The sequence below is a fragment of the Melospiza melodia genome, chromosome 16 (genome assembly GCF_035770615.1).
Source record: "Melospiza melodia melodia isolate bMelMel2 chromosome 16, bMelMel2.pri, whole genome shotgun sequence".
Taxonomy (NCBI): Eukaryota; Metazoa; Chordata; class Aves; order Passeriformes; family Passerellidae; genus Melospiza; species Melospiza melodia.
In genome coordinates, this window is record NC_086209.1 from 5,318,869 (window position 1) to 5,335,856 (window position 16,988).

Here is a 16,988-nt window from a genome sequence, read left to right on the forward strand (position 1 = left end):
GAGGCAACTGCAGCACAGAGCACACACAGACAACTCTGCACTCTGCACCTGAGAAAGGAATTGAGCTCCAGGACACACCGACAAGCCTTCAACCACAGCAGACACATCCCAGGTATGTCAGCAGTTCCCGTTCCGCATTCTGACCTGCTGAAGCTGAAGGTCACATTCCAACCCACAAATAAAACTCGTTCTGTGAGAAGGAAAACTGCTACAAAATCCTCAGGGGTTGAACACTCTCTTTTACAGGGATATGCAAGAACAACTTTCACACCATAATCTGAAGTTTCATTCAATTCAATTCACATGTAGACATTAGTACAAAAAAAAAAGAAGAAACAAGACACCAGATAAAAAAGGCTTAATCCACTTTAATAATGCATTCCTGTAACATTCCTCAGACAAACTTGAACTTTTTAGTGGGACAATTACAGTTTGTGTTCAAACAGTTTACACTAAATGAAAAATCTTGTAGTACTTCTACACAAAAGACAGGCAAGGTTAGGATTATACAAACATTTGTTTCAGTTAAATCTTCAGCATGAGATACAGTATCTTTATCCAATAGATTGTACTTTACTACCAGTAAAAATAAAGAGATACAACACGTTATCAAAAAAATCCATCCAAACAAGAACCTCCCAGCCCTTCAGGCTGCATGACTGTCAACTACTTCAACGAAACAAATGGTCCAGGTAAAAAGAGTAACTAACAAGTTAGGAGGGAAAAAAAAAGAAAAAGAAACAAATAAAACCTCCTCCAATTCACTACATGACGGATCATTTGGAGCTATATAAATTTACAAAATCATGGGAGCTGCAAAGTACCCAAATGCTGCCCTAGTTCTCCAGAGACCCCCCCCAGTGCTCTTAAGCAAGGTACACTACACTAAAAAAATGCCAAGACATACTGAAATTTTATCCAATTTAGCCTCATGATTTCAGCTGCATACAGGAAACCTGGAATGGTCAAGGCATTAGGGTCCTTGCAAGATTTTACTGTTACTGAACCAGGGCAGCCTCCCAGAATTCATTTTTCACTTTGAAATTAGGAATGCACCACATGAAATTTTCCAAAACCTTTACCAGTCAGACTGCACTCCCCTTGTCCTAGAGCGGCTTTACCAAAACAGGCCCTAATTAACTATCTTTAAAACGTCCCCCCTCCCCCCCAGGTTGAACCCTGTGTGTGGCCTGCCGAGATTTCCTCCTTTGGGGCGTGTCCAGGGGATGGCTCAACCCTGCTCAGTATCTGCGGCGCTTGTTGGGGCCGAAATCCCCGCCCGGGTTTCCGCGGTTGAAGGCGGGCGGGTTCCCTCCCATGGCCCCGAGGCCTTCCATGGCTCCACCCTGGCCAAAGCGGTCTGGAGGCGGTGGTGGGGTCTGGGAACGAGCACACGTGCAGAAGATGCAGGAAGAAAAACAAGGAAGAACAAAGGGCAGTTAAAAGCAGTTTGAGTTGATTGCAATTCTACCAATATTCCACAATTCCAGCTGACCTCACTGCAAGCATTCACCCCACCAAAAACATCCCCACATCCCAAACCTTTGTAGAACAAAGCTCCTTTCCCCACACAACCTGCAGTCAGGCATACTGGGACTGTGTGCAGCAGCTGAGCCATCTGAACTCATCTTCCCTTTCCACTCCTGGCTTCACCTTCCCCCTTAATTTCCCTGTGTAGTGCACATTCCCTTAACCTCAGCTGCTTTGCTGTCCCTACCACTTAGGTGGTTTTTAGACAAATAAAACTGTTTTTTATGGAAAAAAAAAAATCTGTATCACAGCAGTCACAACAGAGCAAGCAGTCTGAGTATAGGAATGTTTGCAGGAAAACTGTTCATTAGACCAGTTCATAGAAGCCACTGAAGGAAGATGAACTTTCAGGACAAACTTTACTATGACTGCTGCTGTTTCTGCTGGTGACTGAAGTCCTGACACTGTGGGAGGGCCAATCCTCTGTGTGACAGAGATGGATAACAAATGCCACAAAAGCCAGCATCTATTGCAAAACCCTGCAGTAAAGTTCAAAACTAAATCTAATACAAAAAAAAATTAAAAAGTCAAACAAATAAGCATGAACACCACTGATTCTTTGCTTTTGACCTCCTAAGCAAATTGGCTGAACTCATTCTGGCATATGAGAACAGGAGATAACCCTTTCCTGGTTATGGAACTGGTGATGAACAGAACACTCCTGAAAGCTTGGCTTTATGCCTACAAGAATCTACTCTCAAAAACCTCTCAATTTCACAGAGTGCTTCCCACTAGGTCATTTAAAAACAACTCCTAAGAGCTTTCTAACAAGCATTTTAGCACCAGCTCTCTTGGAAGTAAATGAAGCCATTATTACACTTGGCTCAATCTCCTGAAAATTATCAGCTAGTACCAAAGCAAGATTAACTTAGCAGGAGTGAAGCAACAGGTCTGAGTAGATAAATAAGCCTCAACTTCAGCAGCTAGTGCTTAATACTGGAAACAATACAATCTGCATTTTAGAGGTGTGCACAAAAAGCAGATGTAGATACACTACCATTCCCATGGCTCCATCAGGGATCATAGCTCCAGGACCAGCAGCAGGAGGTGCAGGAGCTGGGACATTGGTACCACCCATAGCTCCTCTATTGTTCATGCCAATGGTACCTGGAAAAGAAAACTGAGGAATAGTCCTGGCACACACACACACAGTGACCAGGGTCTGCTCATCATCCCAGAGCCACAAATCATTGCTCCATGCAGGGATAGAGTCCAGTCTATTAACCAGCTTTGCACTATCAGGTCACAATCAGTTGATCTTGCTTTACAGCATGTTGTGTTTCCTGTCACATGAATACTTCCTCTTACTAGCCTGGGAGATTACTTTGACTGAGTTTCTAAATAAGAAGCCAATAAAATGAGATCACTAAAAAAAGGGGGTAGATTTTGTAAGGAAATGAACATGCACAGGAACAAAGAAAACTCTTACCTCCCATACCCATCTGTCCCATTCGCATGTCTGGTGGCTCCCTCTGGAAAGACAGACACTCATCTCAACTGATAATCGGGCTTTTAAAAATGAAATTATACAAATTCAAAGAGTTCTGAGGATTTACTACTGAATAATGTATAGAAAAGTAATTCCCAGGGTAAATGTCAAAGAAAGGCAGGAGCAACCTTCACGTGACAATTGCTGAATGAATAGGTTTTATTTTAAATATCTCATTATAAAAGGTAGTTTTTCAAAATTATAATAAAACATCCAGCAGCAAAGCTGCACATGCAGACTTTAACAAACACATCTTGATGGAAAGATGTGCTGACCAGTAGTAACACATTAGACAGAATTACTTTTGCTACTCTCTCAGCACAGCTAAGAAGCTTTTCCTGTTGAAAGGAATGCAAGCTTACATAAAGACACAGTACTGGGTCACTTGCATTAAAATACCATTTAGTGAGCTCAATTTCTCTTTTATTAACCAAGCATCAGAAACACCTATCAAAGATTTTTCTCACTGCAAAATCAGGAGCACTTCAGTGAGAGCACTACTTTTTTAACAGTGGTAAGTGAAGACAACTTTCATTTCATCTGTAGTTTCAGTGCCATTATCCATCATACGAAGGCAATATTATTTGTAGGAATCAGGATATCTGCTGCACAAAGAAAATATTCCAGCTTTTGGCTCAGCCAAGCTCTTGGCCCTTTGGTTTGACACACATTTACCTATTTTGCCTAGGGGCCAAGTTCACTAGTAAGCATTGAACACTTACCCCCAGCTGCATCAAAGCCATTACACCATCTGAACAGCCCTACAGCTGCCTCCACAACAGAAACTGCCTGGGACTGGAAACAAATTGTAAGGCATTTCTCTATAGAACTAGAGATACTGTTATTAAAAGGCAGGTTACCACCACGTTACACTACAAAAAAATACTTGACCAACTGACTTTAAAGTACAAGCATATACCATGCCTGCAGCAGTGCCCTCAGTTGGGATCATTTTATTATGACTAAGAAAGACTGCAAGCTAGGGATATTGCCAGTCATATAATCATAACAGCCTTCTGCTGCAGTGCTTCAGGACAGTGTGTGTTGCTGTTAGAATAGAATTAGTCAGCACACATTTTTCTGAACAGTAAGACAGCTACAGAGGGCTCTATGTGAAGAGCAGTGCAACAGAACTGGGAGATTTACAGTTTCCAGGCTAAACTGTATTAAGATTGGAGGGAGTCAATAATTTAGGGTAGACTGCACTACTGATGTACAGTCCTCCAACCAAGCTGAAAATTCACAGAAAGCTGTGCTGTGGAAGGGAAAAATCTATAGTGAGTGTGGAGATGTAATGGAAATGTAGAGGCACTCGTACCGCATCAGCAAAATTCCCTTTGAAGCCTTCCTGCTGGCGTCTCATCATCTCCTCCTGCTGCCTTCTCATCTCCTCCTCACGGCGCCTGCGCTCCTCCTCTTGCCTGCAAACCAAGCCCAAGATGCTCAGCACAACAAACACCAACCACCTGCATCACTGGGCTGCAGTGCTGCCTCATGGATCTTCATTGGAAACTTCCCACTTCAAACTTTCGGTTTTGAGAGCTCATTTGAAAAAAAAACCACTTGTGTGTGTGTCATGAGGAGCAGCTGAAGGAGGCGGAGGGGCTCAGCCTGGAGAAAAGGAGGCTCAAGGGGGACACCACCACCCTCTACAACTGCCTGACAGGAGGGTGGAGCCAGGTGGGAGTCAGACTCTTCTCCCAGGTAACAAGTGACAGGACAAAAGGAAACTTCCTCAAGTCACACCAGGGAAAATTCAGATTTGTCATCAGGAAAATTTCTTCAAAACAGTTACAAAGCATTGGCACAGGCTGCCCAGAAAGTGGTGGAGTCACCATTCCTAAAAGGATTTAAAGGATGTGTAGATGTGGTGGGCTTGGCACTGATAGATTTACAGCTGAACTCATGATCTTAGAAGTGTTTTCCAACCCTATGTACACAGCAGCTCCCAAATGCATGCAGCCTACTTGCAATATCATGCATCAAGCCTGACAGCTCTCAAGCCCCTTCTATTACAAATAGTCTGGTAATCTTCCTGGAGCTTCTCAAAACAACCCCAAGACAAGGAAGCGCTACAATGGAGAGAGAAATCTCTGAGACCAAGTTATCCTCAAATGAAAACAGAGATGCTGGAATGGGATCTCCCAATCTGCAGCACTGAAGCCACTAAATCACAGCAGAGATTCTGATTTTTCTATCTGCCTCATTTAAAGGAGCTTAACTGAGACACAGAAATGTGAAGAAGCACATACTAATCAATGGAGGAAACTCCTAACTCTTCCATCTTAAACCAAATGTACACTCTTCCCTATGAACAAAAAAAGCCCAAAGTACAGGCACACTTGAGGTAGTAATTAAATTGTCACAATGAACAACTAGGCACAGTGAAGAGGTGTTTTATTCTGCTCTGGATTCACAGCATTTCACAACCTGCCCCCTTACCTGAGTTCCAACTGTTTACGTTTTTGTACTTCTTGGTTATGCAATTCCTCCATTCTCCTCAGCTCCTCCTGGCGCCTCATTAAATCTGTGTAAGACAACAGTAAAAAACACAATCAGACTCATCTCCCATGCCACCTCTCATGAATTCCTGAAGTAGAACTGTAACATAGAAGAGAAAAAGGTAACAGAGTCTTTACCAATACAGTAGCATCTCTCCATGTTAGGTCTAACAAGATTCAGTGCCAGGCCCTGTCCTGGGGCACACCAAGCCCTGCAGCTCCAGGCTGGGCAGAGGGGCTGGAAAGGGCCTGGTGGGAAAGGCCCTGGGGGTGCTGCTCACCAGCAGCTCAACAGGAGCCAGGTGTGCCCAGGTGGGCAAGAGGCCAAGGGCACCTGGCCTGTCCCAGCCATGGTGGGGCAGCAGGACCAGGACAGTGACTGTCCCCTGCCTGAGCACTGCTGAGGCCACTCCTCAAATCCTGTGTGCAGCTCTGGGCTCCTCACAACAAAACAGACACTGAGGGGCTGGAGCGTGTCCAGAGAAGGGAACAGAGCTGGGGAAGGGTTTGGAACACAATTCTGATGGGGAGCAGCTGAGAGAGCTGGGAAAGGGGCTCAGCCTGGAGAAAAGACTTGAGGAGACTTTATTGCTCTACAAGTACCTGAAAGGAGGTTAATGGTTGGGCTTGCTGATCTTTTCCACCTAAACAATGCTACGATTCCATTTATTTGCACCACAGCTCCCCTTGAGTGGTCTCTAGCCAGTCCATTGAGCCACCCACTCCAGGACAGCACAGGGCCCTGCTCCCACCCTGGATTTACCCATCTGGCTGGTACCTTGTCGCATGAGCATCACTTGGTGCTCGTGGCGAGCTGCTTCCATCTCCATCTCCAGCTTCTCTCGAGCTTCCTTGATGTTGCGATCTACTTGTTCCTGCTGCTGCTTCTCCATCTCTATCAAAGCCTTCCAACGCATGGCATATTCATACTCAAAGCTGCCAGGCTGTGCAAACCGAGGAGGCTGCTCACGCTCCCTGGCACACAATGAACAGCTAGTGAATGCTTCAGGAGAGCAAGGAGGAACCAAGCAAACTCCATTTGTATGTCAAATGCAATAGGAGGCCCCACTTAACTGTGCCTAAGACACCAGTTTGTTTGCTCCTCGGGCATCATCTTATTCCTGCATGGAAGCTGTCCTCCTCCATAACAAGAAATGACACTGCTTTCATAAGAGATTCTGGGTAAAGAGATTTAGAAATCCCCTTGAAAGCAACAGCCTTTGCTCCTGCTGCACATCTTATGGACAGATGCACTCCAGAAACAAACATTGCCCAAGTGTGTATGTTATTTTCACTCTGCACCTGTAGAACAGGACTATTCCTAATTCTACCTCCTGAAGCTCTCATCTTCCTTACTTGAAAAATTCATGAGCTCACATGGTTTGCCAATGACAACTGCTCAGATCACAAGATTCCTACTTATACTGGGAAGTCTTCTAAGACTCTGGTCTTATACCTGGATAGCTCTACAATCTCCTAATGCCACTCATATAATTCCCCAAATTTCTATTGTGGATTCAAGTGTTTCCTACAAAGGCTTTCTGTAATACTTCCCAGGGAATCTCATGCCATCTGTGTTGTATCAAATTGACCTAATTTTTTATTCCAACAACTGAAATGGACTTATAGAAAATATGTGAAGGCAGCCAGTCTTACTCAGTAGTGTGGATTCAAAATCACTGTTTTCTTTCAGCCAATCATGGCAAGAGAAGAGTGAATGCAATTCTCCTTCTAAAGTCAGGTCACATTTATGCAAAAAAAGGAGGACCTGATGAGCACTGGTGAGCCACCCCTCTAAGACAGACACTGGCCCACAGGCACTCTCCTCTCCTGCTGCATGCCAGGCACATACTTGTGATACTGCTGATTTTTGATGACTAGTTTCTCTGGTAGACCCTCCTCATCATCATACTGATCCATGGGCTCCACAGTGACAGGGCGAGGGAATCTGTAAAGATAAAATGAGGTGCTTTGACAAAAAATCAAGAACAAGCTTGCAGTTGTGGAAAGCACAACTTATACTGATTTTAGCACTGCTCAAAGAAACTCAGGGCAGCTGGGGATCTCAACCAAAGTGAAACCAGGAATCACTTTGAACTTCATTTTTCTAGAATAGAAGTACAACTGTAAATCAAAATCCTTGTTTAATCCAAACCAAAATTGTACTGGAAGAAGAATATTTGCAGTTACTTGTAAGTTACAGCTTAACTGGAATCCTGACACACTCCAGTAAGATCTACTCAGCATGAAGTCTTGTCTCTAGAGTGGCACAAGCCATCTGTGCCTTTTTATGGCTATCTAAAGCAAAGAGTCACCACACACTCCTCACTGGAGGCTGCAGGCTGTACCATCCAGTCATCCTGTGCTGGTGAGGCCACCATGTGCTACTGTTGCTTGGCAACATTGCTCTAGGAAAGCCCACTGGGCCCTTGTCTGAATTTCCACCCCCCAGGGAATCCAGTGGTGCACTTCAGAGCAGACACTGCAGATGTGTGCTCCTCTCTCCCTGGCTTCTGCATGCAGAACAAAGTATTGACCTGGTCCCTGAATCAGCTCTCCAGCACAGCACTGACACTGCTCATCCTCAGCACAAAGCAGCACCCCAGCTTCCCATGAGCTCTCAGTCCCCTGTGCCAGGGCTGGGGAAATGAAGACAGATGATCCTGTTGTGCCAAGTTGGCAATGGGTACCCAGGCTCCAGCAGGAAGGCAGGATATGGAGGGCTAAAATCCATTTCCTCAGCTCAAGATCCATAATACAGCTTTGCACTTTGATGTGACATATTCCATTATTAATAATCTTATTTTCTAATATGAACAGATTTCAAACAGTTTATCTAGATTTCCTGTCTTGAACTAGGACAAACCAGAACAAGTTTAATCAAAACCAAACCATAACTAGAAAAGAACAACAGACTTATTTGTAGTCTTAGATACCAAAACCCAATGTACTGATAGCTATAAAGAGACTGAATGTTAACCTTAGCTATGCATTGATAGTGATTAGTTTTAAAAATCACTTTTAAAAGTCTATTTTCATTGTTCTTTCAGGTATAGACTTCTGAACCAGCAAAAGCTCCCTAACAATAATCCTCCTGGTAGAGCACTACTCACTATGTTGGTTATCCTTAAGAAGCATCAGGGAGAAAAATAGGTATTAAAAAAGAAATAAACAAAACCTGCTTTTTGAAACTGAATGTGCTTGTGTATAGCTGTGCCACTGCAGAGCCACAGGAAGTGAGAAGCACAAAACTTTTAAAAATTGCTTCAAAAATGAGCAATATAGCTCAATTTCGGAAAGTGTTCTAGTCACAAATTCTAGGAGCATAATACAAGAGAGTAATTTTTTTCTAAGAGATAAGAAATGGCTCCCTCTTAACAGAGCAACAAGATGCTTTGTGGAATGCAACTGGAATTGGTCATTTGCTTGAGCTACTTCATATAATTATGAGAACATGATTTTCTCCCTTATTACATTCAAGTACAGGGAAAGCAGTTTATAATGGTGAAAACTCCACACAATGCAATCTATGTGAGCAGCCTCTCCAACAGATCCCATGCCCACAGTGGCATTCCACCCTGTGGAGAAGACTCTCCCCTTTAGTGACCCAAAGTATACAATTAAAACACTTGCACTTTGTTTCCAACAAGTTATATGGATGGTCTCTGAAACAGGCTCTGTTCTTAAAGGCTGCTTTAATTGCCCTAAGGCTGTTTTATAGAGAAAAAGTTTATTGGGAAGTTTTATGCCCTTACCCCACTAGCAGCTTCCCAGAAGAAAGCTTTCAGACCTGAGCTTCAGCACAGATTGTCTCTTGTTGGAACAAAGCTAAATAAAGTTCCCCCCAGGCCAATCCCCCACCACCTCATGCCCCACCTGTCCCACTGAGGTGTCAGAACCAGGGTGCACCAGCCATGCAGAGCACCCGTGCCAGGCACACTTACGTAGTCAGCAGGAAAGACCCATCACTACATCTATCCAGCGCCTTCCTAGCAGCAGGCTTCCCTGAGAACTCCACAATGCCTTTCCCAGAGGATCGTCCTCTGTCATCCACAATAACCACAGCCCTTTCCACCTGGCCAAACACTGAGAAGGCTTCCTCCAGGAGCTCGTTGGACACAAACTGAGGCAGGTTCCTGACCGTCAGCGAGGCGCTGTGGCAGGCAAAGCGCACGCGGAGCTGCTTCCCACGCAGAGGCATGTTGTCCAGCTCCACCTTGGCAATCTCTGCCAGGGTGCGAGTTTCCTGCAGATAAAACAGCCTGCATTAAAGCTCCCACAAAGGCATGGGACTAAACACAAACTTATTTCTCCATGGCAAGTACTTCTGAGAGAAATAAATGATTCTCGTGCCAAAAAGCACAGCTATTCCTTATCGTGAATGACTGAACAGCCAGGGTTTGGGGGTGGGGAGAGTGAGAAATATATAACAAATATCTAAGTTTAGTCCAACAGCTAGTATGAACTAAGCAAACAATGACATTCTCATTATGACACATAATTATATTAAGGCTACAAAGCACCTTAAAAAAAAAAACAACCAAATTTTAAAGAAACAACCAAGATTCATCTATGAACCAAGTCTGATACGGAAATGCTGACAGTATGACAATCTGTGAAAGACCTCCTATGCCACTTTCACACCTTTCCACTCACTTAAGTAACTACTAAGCCCCTGCACTACATAAAAGTGGCCCAGATATGGCTGTGGAAACCTCATCCACTCCCCTCAAGGCTTTCACAAAGGTGGTGCATGAGCCACAGAAATCTAAGAACCACTCTATGGTGGTAGCTACTTCCCTTTCAGACACACTTCAACGTGATCATCTAGAGATTCCCTAGCCCAAGAGCATTAATCATGCCAGAAATGCTGCATGACAAACTATGCCCATAGGAATTCCATATTCCAGAAATAGAAAAGTTCACTTTGTCTATAATAGCATCACATTCATGTGAGTTTTTTTTCTGCTTTCTACCAGCTGATTTCAGAATAAATTTATCAGATCTCTCAACTCCTGCCACAAGCTGCCTAAATTCACATCTCTCTTAAAAGCAAGCTCTAGACCAACCACTTGGAAACTAATCCCATATTCCAGGTTACTGAGATCACCAGCAGGTGTAATCAGCAAGACATCAGAACATCTACAGCTTTCAATTAGCAACAGTGCTCCATTGAGAGCCATCACCACAAAACTCCCCAAAGTGCCAAGTCACTCACCAGCCTGATAAAACCAAAGCCTTTGTCCTTGTGTATGAAGACTTCCCCTGCCTTGCCATACTTCTCAAACAACTTTCTCATCTCTTCCTCTGTAATATCAGGGGGCAGATTCCCCACAAAGAGGCGGCTCCTTTGGGTGAAGGTCTTTTCCCCGGGTTTCCGGAAATTCTTCAGGTCAATGGTCAGGCCTTCATCTGAGGGGAATAAGGTACACAGCTGCTCTACAGTTGGGGGGAAAATTTTATTAGGTTTCATCACAGTGACCACAGAGACACAGGATAATACAGGTAACACACTCATTCATTTTGGTCTTAAACCTCTCCAGCCATCTCTCCAGCAAAAAAGGGAGTTTGATGTTTTATTTCAGACTGGTCCCATAGCTTTTTTTAAAGAAAACTGAACCTCAGTGCTCATTAACACCAGTGAATTGGAGGAAACAAACACACTGTAGCTTGAAATAACATCAAATATTTCACTCCAACTTTGAGATCTGGTCAAGGTAACTGGCCCACAAAAAAAAAACAACTGCAGTCACAACACAGGATTTTGCTATTACAACACAAATAATTACAGAAAAGCCACAGTTTAGCCAGAAAACAGATTTTTACTCAAAAACACACAAAACCAACTCCAGATATCTAGAAAAATATGAAAATAAGAGGAAATTTTGTTCAGACAGTTAACATTTAAGATAGCTGTCATTCTGTGAGACGGGTTCCAGAGTATGGGTTTCCAAGCTGAAGAGAAGGCTGGAATAGTTAAAACAGTGGGGGAAAACACCAACCCAAAATTTAAAAAAAACCCTGCCATATAAATGAGCCCTCAGAAAAATTACAAGATTAATTACAAGAAAAAAATCCTTATTCAGTAAGTTCTGCTAGAAGGGATTTTTAAAGTTGGAAAAGACCTCTGAGATCAAGTCCAAGGTTAAAATATTTTCTGAGCTGTCCAACAGAAATAAACACAAACAGTAACATTCTCAAATCCCCACAGGCATATACAATCTTTAACCCTTAATTCAGCAAGAGTCCAGCATGAGCCTGAAAGCTCTGTCTGTGCCAGACACAGGGGTGGATTTAGCATCACTTTATCACCCTGTGCCCCATTTTCTTAAACACACATGGAACTTAACCACACAGGACTACAGGGCACAGAAAGCAACTCCTTTGCTTTGCAGAGGAGGACACAAGTCATGGTCACACATATGAAATAAACTGTGAACATCAATGGCTTGATTGCAGTTACAAAACAGGGCAATAAATGAGAAAGACTGTCCATGAAAAGACAATGCAAGGACAACTCCTTGATAGGAGTAAGCACACCTCCATGGCCAACACTAAATAACCAGACAGAGCGTGCCCAGAGAAGAGCAGTAGGAGTAAGTTATCTACTTCACACAGCAAAGGTGCAGGAGTGAAATGTTTTGCCTTGTTCACAGCATGAGTGTTTGGGGATGAATCTGAAGGGCTGTGGATACAACACGAGGTACTTGCAGAGAGTTACACTCAGGGGTACACAGAGTACCTCTGTTCTGCCTCAGGAGATCCACGCAAAGGAGTGAAACACACTCACTCACTCCAAGCTGATTCCCCAGGGAATTCCCCAGTACAGCTGCACTGTTACTGTTTTCAACCCGACTGGAACCGGCTGCTCTGCCACTCTGCTCTGTTATTGTCTGGGAACTGATAAAGAGCCTGTTCAACTCCGCCACTTAACAAAAACATGCCGGATTTTTACCAGCCCGGTATCCTTGACACAGAAAAACCCCACTATGAGGAATCACACAAAGCACACAGGTGACTTCTACACGTTTTTGTTTTGAACAGCCAAAGTGTCCAAACTTAAAAAAAAAAAAATCCACATCTAATAAAACCAAAGCACTCTTTCCCTCCCCAAAAATGCTAACGGAGATGTCTCGCTACTTCTAAACCATCAGGTTAGATGGGTTCAGGCCCCTGAAGCCATTAACGCGTTCTGTCCCCGCTCCGGAGCTCACTCCACACTGACCAGGAAAACCCGGACACCCGCTGGAGCAGAACGGCTTCGGCAATGTCCACTGGCATTAAATACTGAGTAAAGCTGGGCATCTCCCGGTTCCTCATTGTAAACAAAGAAAAATCAATCTGAAGAGGCGCCTGCAGATCGCTGCAACAACGTTCTCACTACAACATAATCTTCACCGATTCTTACTTCTGTATAATCTAGTAACTGCTCTAGCAATCAAGCTTCTTAACTTTCTAACTTCCTAAGAAAACCTGTATTGAGAAGCCATCTGTTATGCCCGGGGAAAAAACAGGAACCAGACAATGAAAGACAGAGCTCGTTATATTCGCGACGCTTACAGACACACTGTCAAGAACGCACTGACTTTCAAACTGTAAGCGATCTTTCCCTGGGATTTTCGGACAAAGACAGAACCTCTATATCGCTTTCCCTGGTTTTGGGAACGCAAGAAACTTACGAACACAAAACACTTCCGAACAAACGCCACAGGACTCCCGCGCACCCACGAGCGGACTTAAAAAAACCAAAAGAAAACGCACAAATACAGCCCAGGCGCAATTAAAACCGCAGCCTCCAACAACGGGAAAAAACTGATTTAGCAGGAGATGCTGCAGCCTGCTTGAGAACCTAAGGATTTATTGTTTAAACTTAGAAAACCGGGTTCCTTTTGTTCCTGCCGAGACCTGTTGCACGCCCGAGGGCCGCAGCTAACCCGAGGTTTCCCGCTGCACCGAAGCGGTCGCTCAGCGCCTACCCAGAGCGGGGCCGGGCGGGCCCCCGCGGCGGGCCCGGGACTCACTCTGGCTGTTGGCCTGCTGCCCGTTCGCGGGGATGGACGGCGGCGGGTGCTGCTGGTGCTGCTTGCGCGGAGCGTGGTTCTGCTTCTCCATGTTGAAGCCCTTGTTGCCCTGCATCTTCCCCACCTAAAAGCAACACGCGCACGGTCGGGAGGCGGCCCGGAGCTCGGTCCCGGCTGGCTCCCGCCGGCCCCGCGTGCAGGGGCGGGGCGGGCCGCGCAGGCCGCGCCGGGCCCCGGCGGCGACGGAGCGGGGCCGAGCCGCGACCCTACCGCCCCCGCGAGCTCACCTGGCGGCAACACCGGACAGGGACACGGACACCGGGACGGGCACCGGCCCCGGACACGGACACCGGGACGGACACGGGCACCGGGACCGCGGCGGCCCTGAGCGGAGAGCGCGCGGCCGGAACTCGCGCAGCCTAACACGGCGCCCCTCTCCCTGAGCTCCTATTGGCCACCTGGCGCCCGCCGCCGCGCCGCTAACTGGCCAAGCCCGCCGTCACTCACAGCGGCCGCCGTAGTGGGGCGGGACCAGCTGGCCGTGCGCGGACCCCATTGGTCAAGGGAGCGGCAGCGCGCGCTGCCAATCACGGCGGCGGGCATCAAGCTTGGGTGAGAGGCGAGCGGGGGACAAAGGGAGCGCCGCGAGCCGCCCCGCGCGCGGCGCGCAGGCGCGGTGCGGGCGCGCGGGGGCCGCGCGCTTTTAAAGGGCCAGCGGCGGCGCCGAGCGCGTGCCGCCCCGCCGCGCCCCCCGACGGCTCCGGGGCGGGTCCGGCCTTGGCTTCCCCACCCCGGCCAGTGCACCGGAGCCCGGCAGCGCCGGGGGGCCGGCCTGTGCCGATCCGGTCTCCTCTAGGTGTTCTCCATCCCCGTGCCCGCTCCTTGCCGCCTCCAGCCGCGGGCTCCCCCTCGTCGCCCGGAGCCCGTTCCCGTCGCTGTGCGGAGGAAGGCGGCTCCTGCCCCTGGGAGCGCACCGGGCGCTCTGGGAGCGCGGTCGTGTCGTGCCTCGGGCGGGTTTCACTTCACCGCCTTGCCCTAAACCCCGCCGCTCCCGCCGCCTCACCGGCGCAGGTGCCGCGCGCCCGCGGCCAGACCGCTCCCGGGCACGGGACCCCGGGCGGCTCACAGCCCTTGCGGAGCCCCCGCGGCTTTCCCGCAGCTCCGCCGCCCGCTCCCGGTGTGCCCCCGGCTCCCCCGTGTGCCCGCAGGCCGGGAAACCGCAGGCTCCCGGGGGCGGGAGCGATGGGAGAGCCCCCCGGTGGAGCGGGGCGGCCGAGAGCTGGATCCTGCCCCGCTGAGCCGGAGGGGGCTCCGGTCCCGCCGGCGGTGGACCCCGGGGGAGGGTGGGACAAGCCCGGTGGGGCGGAGCAGCGCGGGGGGCACGGATGGAGGCAGGCGGGAAGGGGGAGCCGCGGGCGGCGAGGCCAGGTGGGCGCTGTCATGGCTGGGGAAAGGCACGCCGGGCTCTGCGGGCGGTGCGGGAGCGCAGCACGGGCACGGGAGGGGGATGCCGGGGGAGGCGGTGCCGGGAATGGGGGCGCCGGCCCGGGCGGTCCCTCCCGGGGGCGGTGCCGCGTCCCGGGCCCCCGCGGAAGCCCCGCCCGGCCGCGCTGTCACTCACCGCCCCGGGGAGACGCTCCAGCTTCGGGGAGGCGGTGGCGGCGCCCGGGCTCGGCCGGGTGGGTCCCTCCGCGTGCAGGTAGAGGCCGTGGCGGTGCGGCCGGACCGGACCCCCCGGGACGACAGCGGGGCTGGGGCCGGGAGAGGCGGCAGCGAGAGGGTTAAGGGGGGGGCGGGGAGCGGGGTGGCGAGCCCATTCCGTGCGATCCGCTCCGCGCTTTGCGGGCGGCCGCGTGGGCACCGGCGGGAACCGGGGCGCCCCGTTCTGGCCCGCCCCTCCCATCGTGCTCCCCCCCCGCACCCCGCCGTGCCCCGCCAATCCGCGGCCGTCGCCCGCGCCCGGCTCCGTGCCGCCCGCCCGCCGGGACCCGCTCCGCCAGGTGGATCCGCCCCAGGTTTTCCAGCCGCCCGTGGCGATCCGGGCTGTCGAGCCGATCCCGAGCTCGGGGCTCCGCTCCGCGTTTCCGCGGCAGCCGCTCGTGAGCGAGTCTCGCGAGCCTAGGCCCCACCGCGGCCTATGAGAGCGCGTCCCTCGCTCCGCACAGCCAATAGGGCGCCGCCGCCGCCCCCCCGTCGGCTGGCAGCGCGTTGAGGGCTCCGAGCGGCGCCTCCATTTAAAGGGGCCGCGACCCGAATCCGGGTTCTGGGTAGAGCGGACGGCGCAGCACCGGGAGAGCCAGGTACGAGCGGTGGCGGCCGCGGGTGTGCCCCGGCGGTGTCCCGGGAGGTGCGGATGGGGCCACGGGCCGGTCTTGGGGCCCCGCGAAGAGGGGGCGGGGCGGGCGCGTGCGGCGCGGGTACCAGGGTGGGGGGGTGGGTGAGCCCCCCGGGGAGGGGGGGGGGGGTGCGCGCGCCTTGCGGGAGGGGGCGTGGCCGGTGCCCCTCGAGGGGGCGTGGCCGGTGCCGCTCGCCCCCTCCCCGGGGCGGCCGCTTGGGGGCGCCCTGCGGCGGGTCCCGGAGGGGGGGGCGCTGTGCGACCCTCGCCCCTTATGGGGGATCTGGGCTGTGGGCTCCCTCGGGATGGATGGGGAGCCCCAGCCTGACCCCCACCCATTGCAGCTCCAGTCCAATGCGAATTGCTCTGCAGTGCGGGGGAGGCGGTGGTCTCTGCACCCCTCCCGGTATTGCTGGGGAATGCACTTGCCTGGCCCCCATCCCCACCTCGGTTCCATGGAGACCCCCGTGGGCCCTCGCTCTGGAGAGGGGTGGTCTCTGGAGTCCCCCGGAATGGATGGGGAGCCCCCATGTGAGCCCCATCCCCGACCTGGTGCAGAGTTCACCCCGTGCCCCCTGCAGTGGGGGGGTCGTGCGACCCTTTTGCCTTTTGAGGAGGGGTCTGGGCCCTGGGTGCCCTCGCTGTGGCTGGGGAACCCCCCAGCCTGAGCCATCATTCCCAGCCCGCTTCCATGGAGACCCCAGCGAGATCCCTGCCCTGTTGTGGGAGGCGGTGTCTGGGTCCCCCTGCGGTGGATGGGGAGCCCCAGCCTGGCCCATCCCCGGTGTGGGCTGGCATGGGGAGGTGTGGGGGGCAGCTCTCATGGGGGACAGGGCTGGCTGTGCCCCCCAGCCTGGGCCCAGGGTTCATGGCTCCCGCAGGCCCTGAGCGCTCAGCCCAGCGGGGCCTGTCCTTGCTGAGGGGCTGTGCTGAGCAGGGACAGCAAACAGCCCTGGCAGCTCTGCCCCACAGCTCTGCCCTGGCGCTCGGCTCTCCCCGTGTCCCCAGGGGCTCTGCCTTTATGGTGCTGTCACCACACGCAGGAGCAAAGTCTGTGGGGTTCACAGCTGCTGCTCTGTGGACTGGATAACCTCTCTGACAGCCTTCCCTGT

The 16,988-nt window shown here is 50.6% G+C and overlaps 3 protein-coding genes across 11 annotated transcripts in view; 1 reads left to right on the plus strand and 2 right to left on the minus strand.

Annotated features, from left to right (window-relative positions):
- Window positions 1–348: 348 nt before the first annotated feature.
- On the minus strand, window positions 349–13,957 carry NONO (non-POU domain containing octamer binding). 4 transcript variants are annotated; one of them, XM_063170432.1, is made up of 11 exons: window positions 13,829–13,957; window positions 13,542–13,665; window positions 10,739–10,932; window positions 9,465–9,766; window positions 7,373–7,468; window positions 6,299–6,495; window positions 5,462–5,546; window positions 4,338–4,440; window positions 2,960–3,002; window positions 2,528–2,637; window positions 349–1,379 (listed from the first exon to the last, which is right to left on the minus strand). In XM_063170432.1, exons 2-11 carry the CDS (start codon window positions 13,654–13,656, stop codon window positions 1,242–1,244), a joined length of 1,383 nt encoding a protein of 460 aa, XP_063026502.1. In that variant the 5' UTR covers window positions 13,657–13,665; window positions 13,829–13,957; the 3' UTR covers window positions 349–1,241. The 4 variants fall into 4 exon arrangements, with proteins under 4 accessions (XP_063026502.1, XP_063026501.1, XP_063026500.1 ...); XM_063170431.1 differs by having other exon boundaries at window positions 10,739–10,959; XM_063170430.1 differs by having other exon boundaries at window positions 13,497–13,665.
- A 287-nt stretch (window positions 13,958–14,244) lies between these two features.
- LOC134425887 (collagen alpha-1(III) chain-like) lies at window positions 14,245–16,407 on the minus strand. Its single transcript, XM_063170905.1, has 4 exons — window positions 16,306–16,407; window positions 15,846–16,130; window positions 15,000–15,804; window positions 14,245–14,765 (listed from the first exon to the last, which is right to left on the minus strand). Exons 1-4 carry the CDS (start codon window positions 16,405–16,407, stop codon window positions 14,245–14,247), a joined length of 1,713 nt encoding a protein of 570 aa, XP_063026975.1.
- Window positions 15,158–16,988, plus strand: part of ZMYM3 (zinc finger MYM-type containing 3) — a 32,003-nt gene continuing 30,172 nt past the window's right edge. For 2 of the 6 annotated variants that reach the window (XM_063170419.1, XM_063170418.1), the window contains exon 1: window positions 15,633–15,841. The gene's annotated coding sequence lies outside the window, so the exon portion shown is untranslated. Of the gene's footprint in view, window positions 15,241–15,627; window positions 15,842–16,988 lie in introns of those variants that run through there. The other 4 variants (XM_063170421.1, XM_063170420.1, XR_010029734.1 and 1 more) reach the window with 4 other exon arrangements.

Excerpts from the sequence above, each read along its gene's own strand:
- NONO (XM_063170429.1), bottom strand. The coding sequence starts at position 13,656 with ATGCAGGGCAACAAGGGCTTCAACATGGAGAAGCAGAACCACGCTCCG. Across the intron at positions 6,496-7,372 it reads AAAAATCAGCAGTATCACAA|GGAGCGTGAGCAGCCTCCTC; the intron begins GTATGTGCCTGG and ends ATTGTGTGCCAG. Across the intron at positions 3,003-4,337 it reads AAGGGAATTTTGCTGATGCG|AGGGAGCCACCAGACATGCG; the intron begins GTACGAGTGCCT and ends CTGTCTTTCCAG.
- LOC134425887 (XM_063170905.1), bottom strand. The coding sequence starts at position 16,407 with ATGGGGGCTCCCCATCCATTCCGGGGGACTCCAGAGACCACCCCTCTC. Across the intron at positions 16,131-16,305 it reads GAGGTGGGGATGGGGGCCAG|CGCCCCCCCCTCCGGGACCC; the intron begins GCAAGTGCATTC and ends AGGGTCGCACAG. Across the intron at positions 15,805-15,845 it reads ACCCGCGGCCGCCACCGCTC|AACCCGGATTCGGGTCGCGG; the intron begins GTACCTGGCTCT and ends CGCTCTACCCAG.